Genomic DNA, 15,075 nt, shown 5'->3' with positions numbered 1-15,075 from the left:
TTCCCTACAGGTTTTAATCTTCTTGCTCAGTAGGTCTTTCCACAAACTGCTTTCCATGTTTAATTCATAGTCTGCTGGGTGAGCTCTGGTCTTACAGGCTATATATATTTCAGTAGGAAACTGAATTGCTCTGAGGGCTTTGTTGTCTTCATGTACTTAGTCTTTGGAGAAATAACTTATCTCATTGGTTCTTCTGATCACCACTCACATTTGGATTAAAACCTGTTTAGCTTTCCAAAGAGAAATAGCTGCATTGCTTATTATCATTGTAGTGAATCTTTTGAAAACATTGTCTCCTATCTGATCCACTTGCAAAACTTCCAGGAAATGGAAGGAGTAAGGTTTTCAGAAGTCTAGACTAGACTAGATCCTTTTTATATCTTTGAAGATCAGCCATTAAGTGCAGAGCTTGCACGTGGTGGAACTTTTCTTATTTGAAATGAGTTATCACTTTCTTTTTCAGAGCCCGCTCGATAGAGCCCAAGCAGCCAAGAACAAGGGAAACAAATACTTTAAAGCAGGAAGATATGAGCAAGCTATTCAGTGTTATACTGAGGCTATCAGCCTATGCCCTCCTGAGAAAAACCTTGATCTTTCTACCTTCTATCAAAATAGAGCTGCTGCCTATGAACAACTGGTAAGAAATTAAAGATAATTGTTTTTATTCTAAAAAGCTGCATTATAAATTGTGTATTTTGTCTCTCTTGTCTGGTGAAAGATCCCAGATGGTGAAAACTGCTGCCTTCACAAGATGCTGTTTCTTGCAGCTATTTTTCAGTAGCTCATCATACTTCTTTATGTAGAAATAAAGTTATTTTCTGTTAATTATTCTCAGTCTGTCTTCTGTAATTATTATGTGTTTCTTACTTATAAGACAAAGTTTTCATTTCTTATCTGGAACAATTTTCTTGTATGTAAGTTAATTTTGCTTCTCTCTACTAGAGTGTTTCTTTATCTGGGAGGTGAAAGGCAAAATATTTTGGAAGGCTGCTACTTCAAAAATTAAACAAAAAAAATCACAGAAACCCTACTAAAGCCCAAGATGTAATTTTTTCACATGTGTTGGTAACGTTTACTTGATAGCTGAGTATACATTAGTTTTAGAAGTCAACCAGTGTTGTTTTTTATGGTATCAATAGATTTGCATATGAAGTCAAGTTGGTGAGCTTTATAAAGGAGTGGAGAAATATGCTTTGTAGTCTTAAGTATCAAGTGAGAAAGGCTGTGTGATTAGAGAAATGTGGTCTTGAAGGTTAGGAGAGATAATTCCTGTCTACTCATACACTACATATAACACCAAATTGTGCCAAGTGTATGTGGTTCCTCTTTTCCAGTTACTAGAAAAGCCTGTTTTGATAATCAGTTTTTCAGATAAATGTATTTTTAGTTCTTAATAACCTTAACCAGCTCTATTTCTACATATTAATTTATCATAGGACCATCAAGGTTGAAAAAGACCTTCAAGATCATCAAGTCCAACCATCTGCCCTATAGCCTCTGACCACTAAAATATCTCCCGAAGCGCCATGTGTACCCATTTTTTTTTAACACCTTCAGGAGCAGTGCCTCCACTACCTACCTGGGCAGCCTGTTCCAATGCCTCACCACTCTTTCTGTGAATTTTTTTTTTTTTCTAATATTCAGCCTGAACCTCCCCTGGCACAGCTCAATCCCATTTCCTCTTGTCCTATCATTGGTCACTAGGGAAAAGAGGCCAACACCCACCTCACTACAGTCTCCTCTCAAGTAGTTGTAGAGAGCAATGAGGTCTCCCCTCAGCTTCCTCTTCTCTAGGCTGAACAGCCCTAGCTCTCTCAGCCTTTCCTCATAAGACCTGTTCTCCAGACCCCTCATCAACCCAGTTGCCCTTCTCTGCACCCTCTTCAGCACCTTGATGTCCTTCGTATACTGCAATGCCCAAAACTGCACATAGTGCTTGAGGTGCAGCCTCACCAAGGCCGAGTAGAGGGGCAGGATCGCCTCCTTGGTCCTGCTGGTCACACTATTCCTGATGCAGGCCGGGATGCTCTTGGCCTTCTTGGCCACCTGGGCACCCTGCTGGCTCATGTTCAGCTGGCTGTCAGCCAACACCCCCAGGTCCCTCTCTGCTGGGCATCTCTCCAGCCACTCCTCCCCAAACCCATAGCGTTGTCGGAGATTGTTGTGCTTCAAGTGCAGGACCCGACATTTGGCCTTATTGAAACGTTGCCATCGGCCCATCAATCAATCCTGTCCAGATCCCTCTGTAGACCCTCTCCACTCTCAAGCAGATCAACACTCTCACCCCACTTATGTCATCTGCAAACTTTCTGAGGGTGCACTCTATCCCCTCATCCAAGTAATCAATAAAGATGTTAAACAGGAGCAGCCACAGCACTGAGCCCTGGGGAACACCACTCATGACTGGCCACCAACCAGATTTATTGCCATTGAACACAGCTCTCTGGACCTGGCCATCCAACCAGTTTTTTTATCCAACAAAGCATGTGCACATCCAAGCCATGAGCAGCCAGCTTCTCTAGGAGAATGCTGTGAGACACTTTTGTCAAAGGCCATGCAAAAGTCATGGTAGACAATATCCACATTGACCGCATCCAATAAGCCGGTCACCCAGTCATAGAAGGAGGTGAGGCTAGTCAAACAGGGCCTGGCCTTCAGGAACCCATGCTGACTGGGCCTGATCACCTGGTTGTTCTGCATGTAATGCATAATAGTACTCAGGATGATCTGTGCCATCATCTTCCCTGGTACTGAAGTCAAACTAACAGGCCTGCAATTTCCCGGATCATCCTTCCATCCCTTCTTATATATGGGGGTTGCGCTGGCTGATTTCCAATCTGTTGGTACCTCTTCTGTCAGCCAGGACTTCTGGTAAATAATGGAAAGTGGCTTGGTGAGCACCCCCACCAGCTCTTTTAGCACTCTTGGGTGCTTCCCATCTGGCCCCATAGATTTGTGCACATCTACATGGTGTAGCAGGTCACTGACCATCTCCTGGACTGTGGGGGGGATCATCCCTTTGTAGTAATATAGCATAGTAAATGGAAATATTAAGAAAAAAAAAAAAGTGGTTTATCAGTCTGGTAAACTTGTTTGTTGATTTTAATTATGTTTTAATCTTTTTTTCTTATATCTGCTTTGTACCAGTCTTTCAGTCCCAATGTTACCTCCTGCAGGCATCTTCACATAAACTCATATTTTCCTGCATGCTTGGCACAGCTGTCTGGTTTCATTTTTCTGTAGGATTTTCTTTTCTTTTTGTGGCTTTTCTGGTGCAGGTGGCTTCCAGTGGTGCCTGGCAGTTTCTTACTGAGAAACATGCAGAAATAGATGTGAGCAGGTAGAAGCAGAGCGCTGGGAACTGCAGCTACTGTTAGGTGGGCATGACCCTGGAGTTGGTATTGGAAAGCTAACAGAATGCAGTGGAGTAGGCCCTCTCTTATTGCCGTGTTTTTCTACCCACAGCAAAAATGGACAGAAGTGGCACAAGACTGCACAAAAGCTGTTGAGCTTAATCCTAAGTATGTAAAAGCTCTCTTCAGACGTGCAAAGGCTCATGAGAAATTAGACAATAAGAAAGAATGTTTAGAAGGTGAGTGTTGCTTGATGCGTATACTTGAAAGTGGAATTAGCTCGGGTGCTTTGGAGATGATAACTTCTGGGATTGTTCTGCTTTTACTTCTGTAGCTACAGTAATACAGAATTATTTCTTTAAAACCATAGCTGCTGCAAATATATTTTCTTCTCTTGTAAGGGGAAACCTTTTCCCATTCATCAGTCTCTCATCCGCTTACATCTGAAGTAGCTGCTGAGAAATTGATGTTACTGTAGCCACTCAAGATATTATTTTTTTTCCAGGAAACTCCCTGTATTTTAGAACAGAATTCATCTAACATGCTGAATGGATAACTTGGACAATAGTTGTTCTACTTCCATACAGTAAACATACTTTGGTCCTTGTTTGTTTTAGGGAAATGGTCCTACTACAGAAGCAAAGGTGTTTTTGCAGATGGAGTTACATGGTCAGAAACAAGAGTATCACAATAATTTAAATGCATTTTACAGGTTTTAAAGGGAAAACAGTTTCAGTAGCATTTCGTTTTGATGTAGTAACTTATGAAAATTGAAACAGTTTTAACTTTTTTTTAATATTAACACTATTTGGCCAAAGCCAGTGTCTCAAATCCTTACAAATACTATTCCTACCAGAATATATTTTGAACTGTCAAAACTGTGACTGAGAAGCCATGAAAATCAAGGAGAACTACAGGTCAGGTTTATTGTCTAAGGGCACTTCTGAACTAAGGGACACTGCTTGAAAGGACCCATTTAAATTTCATAAAATGAAATATTTGCCTTTTAACCTGACATCAACAGGAACTGAAATTATTAGTTGTTCTTATTATCAAAGAAGTATGGAAAATAAGGCAGTGTTCTGACTAGCAAATCTAATTGTTAAATTACTTTCATTATGTTTAACAGGTAAGTATTAGGACTGCGAATTAAAAGGTAAATAAGATGTAGAAATGTTATTTACCTATCTATTTATTTATCTGCTGTCATCGTGAATCATGAGTGCATTTCATGCTGATTCGTGAAGCAATGGGTTAACATCTGCAGAGGCTTCTGTGTGAATGAAAAGTGATGTGATAGGGCTAGCACTTTAAATAGGTCAGGTATTTCTCTTAAACTTGCTCTGTTCCAAAGTCACAAAGGTGAGCAGAAAATATTGAGGTTTTTTTCTCAAGATTTCTTAAACTGAGGAAGAAGCAAGATATGATGGGACTGAATATGAATTTTAAAAGTAGACAATGAGGACCAGTCCCAGAAGAGAAGCTGTCTTAGCGACTTTAATGCAAGCTTAATATGAACATAATTGCTGTCCTCAAAGTTTCAAAATGGTGAAAGCCCCTGCTGGAGATACGTGTTTTTGCTGTTCATTGTTTATCTCTAGATAAAAGCATGAAGATAAACATTCACTGTTAAAAAGTTTTTTCATCACAAGGAGATTGTTTTGTATACAACTTGTATCTTCGAAAAAATACAGCAAACCAGGAACAGGCATTTACTGTCAAACATGCTACGTAACAGTTTGGCAATGACTCGTTGTAACTGGCACATTTTAGTGTACTCCACTGAGTATTAGAATTTGTCTTTAATCTCACTTTTCGATGTTGTTTCTTAGATGTCACTGCAGTCTGCATTTTAGAAGCCTTCCAAAACCAGCAAAGTATGTTATTAGCTGATAAAGTTCTTAAGCTCCTTGGAAAAGAAAAGGCCAAAGAGAAGTACAAGGTAGGACCTGTGATATTGCTGACAAAATTCTGATTTCTCCTGGCTGGTTGTTGAAATGTTGATTGCTGGTATTCTGTCAATTGTAAGCACCTCACTGTCTGCATCTGCTGAAGTGTAAGAGTCAACATGAACAGTTTTGTACAAAGCTACTATTGTACCAATGTTGTTTTTGTTTGGGACCTTTCCAAAGTTTTTCAAACCTCAATAGGGAAAAGAGGTGTATTTCTAACAGTTGTTTCCCTTTAATATTCAAATGTATTATTACATTCAGGAGTCATCCTAAGTTGGTGTGCTGGCCTATATGGGGCTTTTCTGGACTTGCAACATACTGAAAATAGGGCATGTTAGAAGAGCAGTAGCAAAATGTTCATTTGCTTGTCAGGTGATTGAATTAGGTATGTGTGTTGAGATAGGGAAGCTTATTAACCATAATTGAAAATGTGTAAAAACGTTGGTTCCGTATGTAATGAATAGGTTAAAATGAGAAGAACGACGACTAAGGACATTTCCACCCCAGGTTATTACTGGTTTTGTAAATAGAAATTTAATGTAGGAAAGGTGAAGTTGACAGCAGAATTACTATGTTTTAGGTGGTGGTAAAATAATACTGTTTTACAGTTGGATTAAAAGAGGAAAAAAAAAAGGCAAAAAAGCATTGCTTAGGAAAAAATAATGCAGTGTGATGTCTTTTTATTAGTGGTCAGACCTTCTGATTCTGTCTTGAAAAATATGCCTTTATCTTCCAACTGCTACAGATTACTTCTGATGTTCAGTCACAGGCTGTGTCAGTCCATTTCTGTAAATAGGTGCTCATCCTTGTGCTTTCTATTTTGGCACTGGGATGTCTTTGCATTAATGTTTGGAGACTGTGGAAAAGGGAACTATGAAAGTGTAAGTGTAGCCAGGAGCAGTCATTTTAAATGGCTGTAGGTTTGCAAAAAAGTTGAGACAGCTGTTGAAACACTTTTGCTCATTATTAAAGCATTCTTGCTTGCTTTTTGTCTCAGTGGTTGAAGTACTGAAACTCCTGTTGGTTTCAAGGTGCTGCATTTATTTTCTATAGAAAATAACACATAAATGTATGTTGTTGAGGTAATAAAAAATGAATTGTGTTCTTAGTGTGTGGTGGCAGCATGATAAAATAGCCCTGTTTCAAATAGGCAGTCTTATGGTAGAACTTCATAAAGAAATTCAGAAGAGCACATTCAAACTTGTCTTGCAGGAGAGATTGAATTGCTGTTGTTCTGTTCAGTGTTCATTTTGAGCCAGAAATATTTTTTGACTGAAGAAAGGATTTTGTACCTGAGAGGTGTTACTTCTGGGATTTCAAGTAAAGTGTGTGATAGCTGCGCCAGGCTCCATGTAGAGTTAGGGTATTGCCTCATTACCTTTCATTGTAATGACAGCAGCTTCTCTTGGGCAAGTTGGAGAAAAGGGCAAATTGACATTCAGAATCTACTTGAATTTAGGCTCATGGTTAAACTGTCAGCTTGTGTTTTTCACCCCAATTTATGTGCACACATACAGCTTTAGTGCATCTACTCAATGTCTTATGATACCCTAAGGGTCCTCATTTTTAGTCACACATGCAGAAATATACTATCTCCCTCCTCTCTTGAATATCTTCACATTATTTATACTGGTGATGGGTATTGCATTGTGATCTGAAACTTAATCCCTAACTCTCAAACTATCAAATAAAAAATACCAAACTATCAGATGAGATAGTAGAAAGTCATACAGTGGTTCTTTTAATTACTTGTGTTCAATAATTGCATTTGTTTATCCATTTCCATATTTTCTATCTGATCTTACCATCTAATGACCTAAAATTACATTTCTCTGTTTCAGAATCGAGAGCCTCTGATGCCCTCACCACAGTTCATTAAATCCTACTTCAGTTCTTTCACAGATGATATAATCTCCCAACCTTTGCTTAAGGGTGAGAAATCAGATGAAGATAAGGATAAGGAGGGAGAGGCTTCTGAAGTAAAAGAAAAGTGAGTGTACAGTACAGTTGAGAATTGCTTGGAATTTCAGTCATTTTGACATTCTGCTCAGTGTAACTTGCTGTTGCTTTTATAGTACTTGGTATGGGAAATCCTGTGGTAATAAAATGAGTCCATGAAGTGAGATAATACTAAAACTGAAACTTTTGTGAAAGCTGACTGACTAGTTCCAAACTGCAGATGGCTTCAATCCACTAAACAGAGGAAAGAAAATTAGATTGGGAAGATACGCTGAATATTTACTACAGTATCATAGTAAATCCTAGGAGATGAGAGGACTGGCGAGTGCTGAGTGATGATTCTGGAGAAAGGAATGTTTTAAACTGAAGTAGAGTTCCCAAGGAGGAGAGCAAGTTGTTAGTCTTTGGGTTGGAAGAGAGAAGAAAAGCTAGGAAAAGGGTCTTTATTAATGAAAACTATGAATTTACAGCAACTGAGGCTAAAAACAGTGTTTATTTTTCTGGAATCCACTTGTACATAAATGAGAAGTTAGATCTGACAAAGAAAAGCTTGAGCTTTTCTTTTCAGTAGAGCTTGAACACCACTTGCATGGTGATTTAACTTACTATGCTGCTTTCCAGTTGTTTGATGGTTGTTGGTTTGTGTTTTTTTTTTTTAAGATATCACTGCTGTCAATATGGAAACCATTGTAAACAGTGTTACTTTTTTTTTTTTTTTTTTTTTTTTTTCATAAAGTAAAGTAGAATGTTATGATCAGGCAGATTTACTGAATCCAGGACACTTAGCGGAGGACAGGGCAGTGCTTACAGTAATTTTTCCTGTGAAATCCTTTCTTCCGTGTATAACCTGCACATTGCTACGTTTAATATTTCACTTTTCTGATCTGGAACTCCATCTCAGCCCTCTTGTTTTAAGGCAGGGATTATTGCTGTCCTTAAAGTGGGGAAAAAAAAAATTGAAGGGACGAAGTAAGCTCAAGTTCAAGGATGTAAAAACTATTTTCTTCCTTATTTACAACATAATTTGGCCATTCTTTGTCCTAATTGTCTTCAGTATGTGATGGCTCCATCCAAGAATATTTCTACTTTTACTATTATCCTGGTGTTGTAACTGAGTATAGCAAAACTTATTATTTGTTAAGATTTAATGAAAAATCTGAATTGAAATGGCAGTGTTCAGTAAATGCATGTGTGTGTACAACTGTTCTTGTATCATTTACAGCTCGGGCTATTTGAGAGCAAAACAATATATGGAAGAAGAGAACTATGACAAAATTATCAGTGAAAGCACAAAAGAAATTGAAGCAAAGGGAAAATACATGGCAGAAGCCTTGCTTCTGCGAGCTACTTTCTACTTACTTATTGGCAATGCAAATGCTGCCAAACCAGACCTTGATCAGGTCATAAGCATGGAAGAGGCAAATGTGAAGGTAGGATTTTGTCACAGCTGTGTTGTTGTTTGGGTTGAGAAAATGCAGAAGTTAGATTTTAAACTTGCAGTATAGTTCAAGAAGTTGTTTTTCCAAGTTTTCAGATACTTTTAATAGTAGTGTTTTCATTTATTAACTGTTTTGTCTTTTTGTTCCTGACAAATTTTTTTTTCCAGGGCTTGTTGATTTTTGAGACAGCTGTTCTAAGTAGTGCAAACTAAAGAACAGGGGAAGAGGAATTAATTGGAGGCTTATCAAGTCTGAAAAATCAGTTCTTAGATAAGCAAAAAACATTAATTGTACTTGCATGTTGTACTGCTTAAAAAAATACTGATGTCTTTGTAAGCATAGGGAAACCTGTCTTCATAGAGGATTTTTGGGGAGTTGAAAATCCACTGAAATGGAAGCACAGGCTGACATACTTCAAATTAAGCAAGGGAGTTGATTCATTTAGTCAATATGAAATTTATTGCTGCGTAGAATGAATGGAATCTGTCAGAGAAAGAAACTAGTCAAGAGAAAAAATTACTGTAATTGTCATAAAGCCTTGAATCAGGAGGAATGTTGGAGTGGCTAATGTCTTTAAACTTTTAATTACAGCTGCGAGCTAATGCTCTGATCAAAAGGGGAAGTATGTATATGCAGCAGCAGCAGCCTGTGCTGTCCACTCAAGACTTCAACATGGCTGCTGATATTGATCCTCAGAATGCAGATGTTTACCACCATCGAGGACAGGTAAGAAACATGAGGGATTTCCTCCCAATACTTGAATATTTCAGTATGTACTAAAAGAAATACAAAGATGAGTGCATCATCAGAGACACTTTATACTGTTTGTCACAGAAAAAATACAAACTTCTAATTTGAAACTGCTGTGGAATAAACACCCAGTGTAATTTGCAGGTTCAGATCAGGTAGAAGCAGTTTATTTCTGCAGCTATAGAAAAGAATGCAAAGCTACAGAGGTTCAGCCCTCTACCAGTACAGAAGCACAGAATCGTCACAATTGGAAAAGACCTTTAAGATCACCATGTCCAACCATCAATCCCCACCCCCTCCACCCCCCACCCAAAATTTAAAAAAAGCCCACTAGTGCATGTATTGAAATGCCTCACCTACACTGTTTTTAAATACCTCCAGGGATAGTGACTCCACCACTTCCATGGGCAGCCTGTTCCAGCACCTGACTACTTCTTCAGTAAAGAAATTATTCTCTAATATCTAGTCTAAACCTCACCTGGCATAATTTCAGGCCATTTCCTCTAGTTTTACTGTTACTTACTTGAGAGAAGGGGCCAGTACCCACCTCACTACAGGCTTCTTTCAGATAATTGTAGACAGCAATGAGGTCTCCCCTCAGCCTCCTGTTCAAACTAAACAGACCCTGTTCCCTCAGCCTCTCCTCACAGGACTTGTTTTCCAGCACCTTCACCAGCTTGGTAGCTCTCCTCTGGACACGCCCCAGCACCTCAATGTCTTTCTTGTAGTTAGGGGCACGATCACGTCCCAACTGCTGGCTGTGCTATTGCTGATACAAGCCAGGATGCTGTTGGCCTTCATGGCCACCTGTGCACGCTGCTGGTTTGTATTCAGTCAGGTGTTGACCAACATCCCCTGGTCCTTTTCCTCTGGGTGGCTTTCCAGCCACTCTTCTCCAAGCCTGTAGCATATGCATGGGGCTGATGTGACTGAAATGCAGGAGCTGGCACTTACGAACTAGGTCCTAAAAGTGGTAGCGCTTATATACACTTACAGCAGACATAATTGAAATGTAATCTGGGAAAGCCAAAATGTTTTGCAATCCTGATAGTCCACAGGCACTAACTACAGCAAGACAGAGTAACTTGAGAAAATAATGGCATAGTTTTGGAGACTGGACATAATGCTGAAGCAGTAATGGCAACAGTCTGAAATGCAAGTATTCTCAAGCCATACACGTGGACATTACCTTTTTGCATATGAAACCAAAGTTTCACTGGTGCCTGTGTTATTTTATGGCAGTGATTTTTAGTCATGGGCTTTATAGGTTTCTAGGCAGTTCTAAAACTGAACTGGAGATCATATGAGTAACCAATGCTAACTGAATTCTCATTTAAGTATCTGAAGCACAGATTAAATACAGAAACAGGACTTTCTTTCATTCTGACTAGTTGAAAATCCTGCTTGACCAAATTGAAGAGGCTGTGGAAGACTTTGATGAGTGTATCCGTTTGCGACCAGATTCTGCCTTGGCTCAAGCACAGAAGTGTTTTGCTCTGGTAGGTAACACGTCTGTGTTTATCTGGGTGCTTTTTCTGTTTAAAGAATTCTGGAAAACATACTGTGTTTCTCTGTTTTATTCCAATTTAGTGGAAAAGTAGGGCAACAAACATCTCAGTATCTTTTAGTAATAAGGTCAGTAAGAAATAATGCAATAATGTATTCAGTTGGAGCAAAGGTTTGCTGCTTTACTTTTGAAATGTTTGTTATCAGGAGGTCATCTTTTCAGTTTTGTGGTAGAGGAACACAGACAGTTAATTCTTGTTGTATCATGTAAAACTGATTTAAATAAAGCTTTTATGTTGAAGATATTTGCCATCTTCAAGAAAATGGAAACAAACTATTTCAAGTTAGTACAACGCATGCAGGAAACCTGAGGACAGCTTTGCATGGTGTGAACAAGGAGGAATTCAAAGCTTGGAGTTTCTAGGCTTTTGAAATAGGGGGAGGCTACTGGCAACTATCAGGCCTTAAGGCTTCCTTCTTTCACCCTTTCTCTTTTCCCAAGTCCACTCTACCAGAGACTTGGACACATGGTAGGTTCCTAAAAACAGATTTGATAGGATGTACAGTCACAATACCTTCTGGAACTTGTAATTGTTATGACACATGCATCTACTGGGGAAGTGGGTAGAGGTCTGATGAACATTGTGTGTGTGTTATTTCATTTTTTTCTTTTCTTTTTTTTTTCTTTTCCTTTCTTAATAGTATCGCCAAGCTTATACAGGAAATAATCCTTCGCCTGTGCAAGTAGCCATGAAAGGCTTTGAAGATGTCATTAAAAAATTTCCAAAGTGTGCTGAAGGCTATGCTCTCTATGCACAGGTACACTTTTCTCTCTTTTAAATAAAATGCTGCATTCTCTTGCACCTTTTATCTTTGATAACATATATATCTTCAAATAATATGTGAAGATTTTTGAGAATAACTTCTGATTTAACACATGCTGTCTTTAATAAGCTACCTGAATTTATGGGTGTTGTGGGGTAGAGGAAGTAGAGGGGAAATTGGTGGAGGAGAATAAAAGTGCTGAGAGTCAAGGGTGGTTACTAAGAGATGAAGATCTGGCATACACACTTCCCTGTGAATTCCTGCATGTGTGTGGCATCTCACTTGATCGATGTCAGGGAGTCAAATGTGTAGAACTGGGGTAATGGTTTTGTTCTACAGATGAGATGTACCGGTCAAGCAGTTTGGTACAGATGTTCAGAGTACACTTGTAACAGAGACTGGTATTTCTTCTCTAAGAAAATGTGTATTGCGAGTTCTAGTACAAAGCATGAGATGTTCTGGTTTTAAGCAGGCAGACAATAAGGTTGGGTTTATTTTTTGAAAGAAGTATATTTCAAAACGAAAGAAGTTGAAACATGCAGGTACAGAGTTTTAGAATGGGTTTTACTTGCAGTACACTTAGTGTGTTGCTTGTGGATCTCCCATTACAGATGGTAATGTGATCATTAATTTGAAAGCCTCGATTTTTAAATTCAGCTCTGGTAACTGGTGCGCCTGGCCTGCTCTGCCATAAGAGAGCTGTACCCAATCTCATATCATCAACATGGTTTTAATTAGAACCAGCATAGTGCAGAGTGCATGTTTTGGTTGCGTATTGACATACGAGTTTCTCTTCTGATGCAGGCACTAACTGATCAACAGCAGTTTGGCAAGGCTGATGAAATGTATGATAAATGTATTGACCTTGAGCCAGACAATGCCACTACATATGTTCATAAAGGGTATGTATTGTGTTTGCTGTTCTTTTAGTTAGGGGAGTTGGCGTATCTAGATGAATCAATCTGAATGGAACGTTTGTGTTTAGAAGTTTAGCCAGGAGAAGTAACTTTGTGAAAACGTCTTAGAGCTGTTAAATGTATTTCAGCAGTTTCTCTGGACTGAGCTGTAAATAAGTTTCAGGAAAGTTTCATTAGTGTTCATTCCTAATTATCTACTTGACGTATATCTGACTTTAGCTGTATCTTAATTCAGCTTTGTGCTGAATTTACTTCTCTTTCATAAAACAACTTACAGCAAGTCTTCCTGAGAGGAATTTACCATTCTTTAGAGTTATTAAACTGTTAGCATGGCTTATTGAAAGTGACCCTCACACACATGGTTTTAAAAGATGTGAAGTTACTGTCTACCCTGCATTAGGGTTTTCGGAGGAGTATGCAAAACTTGTTTTAAACTTTCTTTCTCTTCTAGTTTACTTCAGCTTCAGTGGAAGCAAGATTTAGACAAAGGCTTAGAACTCATAAGCAAGGCCATTGAAATTGATAACAAATGTGATTTTGCATATGAAACCATGGGAACGATTGAAGTGCAAAGGTAATGTTGAATTGCATTGTTAAGAGTTCTTAGTTACTTTGGAAATTGTAGTAGTCCTTTAGATTTCCTTATGGGTCTTAAGTCTTCCGTAAGATCTTCTCCCCAGTGCTGAATAAGGCCAGCTCTTATCCAAAGTCCTGATCTGTTCTGTAACTCTTAGGTAAAGCCCCCCTTTCTCTATGGCATAATTCTGGTTATGGTCTGACAAGTTCCTGTGTTCACCAATTTCATACTTGCTGGAAAACATACAGATGAGTCTGTGTATGTTTAAATACATTCCTTCTGCCTTTAAATTAACTTCCTTAATCATTACAAGGAATCCTGTGTATCTAATGTAGTCCTTATACATATCTTAGTGGACCATTTATACTGATGATTTGGGTTTAACTCTAAAAGGATTGCAGTTTGCAAGTTTACAGAATAAAGAGGAAAGACTAATGCACTGTGCTGTAACAGTGCCTTGTATTACAATTGTGCAAAAGTTTGGGGTGTAGCTGAGAGTATAGTTGAGTCTTTTTTTTTTACATGTCTAGCCATCAGAAGGACAGACAATTTAGCTGTTGCCATGAGAAATTTTGGAAGTGTTACCTATTTTAATAATGTGAGCTCTTGACTATGCTGGTTTTCCTCTTAAGTATACAAATGCTTTTCAAGGCAGATGACAGTTCATTTAGTTGTCCCAGCATTATGATTGTAATAAACCTAGTGTCCTGTGGAGAAGATTTTTATCCCCCACTACCACCCATGAGGCCTTTCAAGAGCAAGGCTGTATAACAGCTGTCCTAGTTGCTAACTTCTATCAGTTTGCTAATGATACTGCAAGTTCTTGTGGTGGTTTCTCCTGAAGTCCTTTCAAGCTGTTAGTAATGTAAGTCCTAAAGGAAAAAAAGATGCTTTAGAGATTAAAAAATTGCTTTGCTGGTCTTAACTGGACTACATTTTGGTTTATTTCAGAGGTAATCTGGATAAAGCCATTGAAATGTTCAACAAAGCTATCAACCTGGCCAAATCTGAAATGGAGATGGCCCACCTCTACTCACTCTGTGATGCTGCCTATGCCCAGACAGAAGTTGCAAAGAAGTATGGATTGAAACCACCAACACTGTAAAGAAACAAGGAGGAAATGACCTTCTAAAGTGAAGTTGCCCACTTCAGCCAGCCCTAAAGACGCTGTTGCAGACCATGTTGAATGGTGGAACTTAGTTTCTTTTCCTTTTGTGGTGTTGTCATTTGCTACATCTGTAAATGTTTAGGTGTTGTGGGAGTGGTTGTTCAAGGAAGTATGCAGTGTTGCATCTTCTTTCTTCTGCAGCATAAACCTTAAAGCGTCTTAAGGGAAAAAAGTTGCAGGGGAACAAAAGAAAGGTATTTTGGCCATGCAAATAAAAACTTCACACTGGTTCATTTTGGGTGATTATGCTGTGGGCGATTTTCACTTTATCAAACAATATTACAGCATGTGGGGGTTTTTCCTGTTGATTTTAAAGGTAATACTAGTCAGTGCTGTAAAATAGGTTTCTTTTTTATATGCAATTAATCCTTGAGGGTTGATTTTAATTTTGCAAAAAGGAAAAAATTAATTTTCAAACTGTTTAATAATAAAAGGTTTTTTTAAGTCAGTAGATGTGGAGAGAATCCCTGTACATATATGCAAGCATGCACAATCTTCCCTTAAAGCCCCTCCCACCTTCTGCATAACTTAGAAATAGTCCTGTGGCAGCTATTAGGGAATTCATTTGATAGTCTTTATCTTCACCCCAGAAAGCCCTAGTGTACTAGTAAAAACGTTGGCTAGGGAAA

At 38.6% G+C, this 15,075-nt stretch overlaps 1 protein-coding gene across 1 annotated transcript in view; it reads left to right on the top strand.

The window, feature by feature from the left end:
- TOMM70A (translocase of outer mitochondrial membrane 70 homolog A (S. cerevisiae)) overlaps positions 1-14,674 on the top strand; it is a 16,506-nt gene extending 1,832 nt beyond the window's left edge. Inside the window, exons 2-12 of the mRNA XM_009993389.1 lie at positions 464-637; positions 3,466-3,592; positions 5,186-5,295; positions 7,147-7,295; positions 8,487-8,694; positions 9,295-9,429; positions 10,845-10,952; positions 11,662-11,778; positions 12,589-12,686; positions 13,153-13,275; positions 14,230-14,674. Coding sequence (XP_009991691.1) covers positions 464-637; positions 3,466-3,592; positions 5,186-5,295; positions 7,147-7,295; positions 8,487-8,694; positions 9,295-9,429; positions 10,845-10,952; positions 11,662-11,778; positions 12,589-12,686; positions 13,153-13,275; positions 14,230-14,383 — 1,503 coding nt within the window. The 3' untranslated portion in view covers positions 14,384-14,674. The remainder of the gene's footprint in view (positions 1-463; positions 638-3,465; positions 3,593-5,185; positions 5,296-7,146; positions 7,296-8,486; positions 8,695-9,294; positions 9,430-10,844; positions 10,953-11,661; positions 11,779-12,588; positions 12,687-13,152; positions 13,276-14,229) is intronic.
- Positions 14,675-15,075: the final 401 nt, after the last annotated feature.

Source organism: Chaetura pelagica, unplaced genomic scaffold (assembly GCF_000747805.2).
Source record: "Chaetura pelagica isolate M959 unplaced genomic scaffold, ChaPel_1.0 scaffold101, whole genome shotgun sequence".
NCBI classification, from domain to species: domain Eukaryota; kingdom Metazoa; phylum Chordata; class Aves; order Apodiformes; family Apodidae; genus Chaetura; species Chaetura pelagica.
Note: the sequence above shows the minus strand (reverse complement) of the source record. Positions and strands in the feature narration are given on the sequence as shown.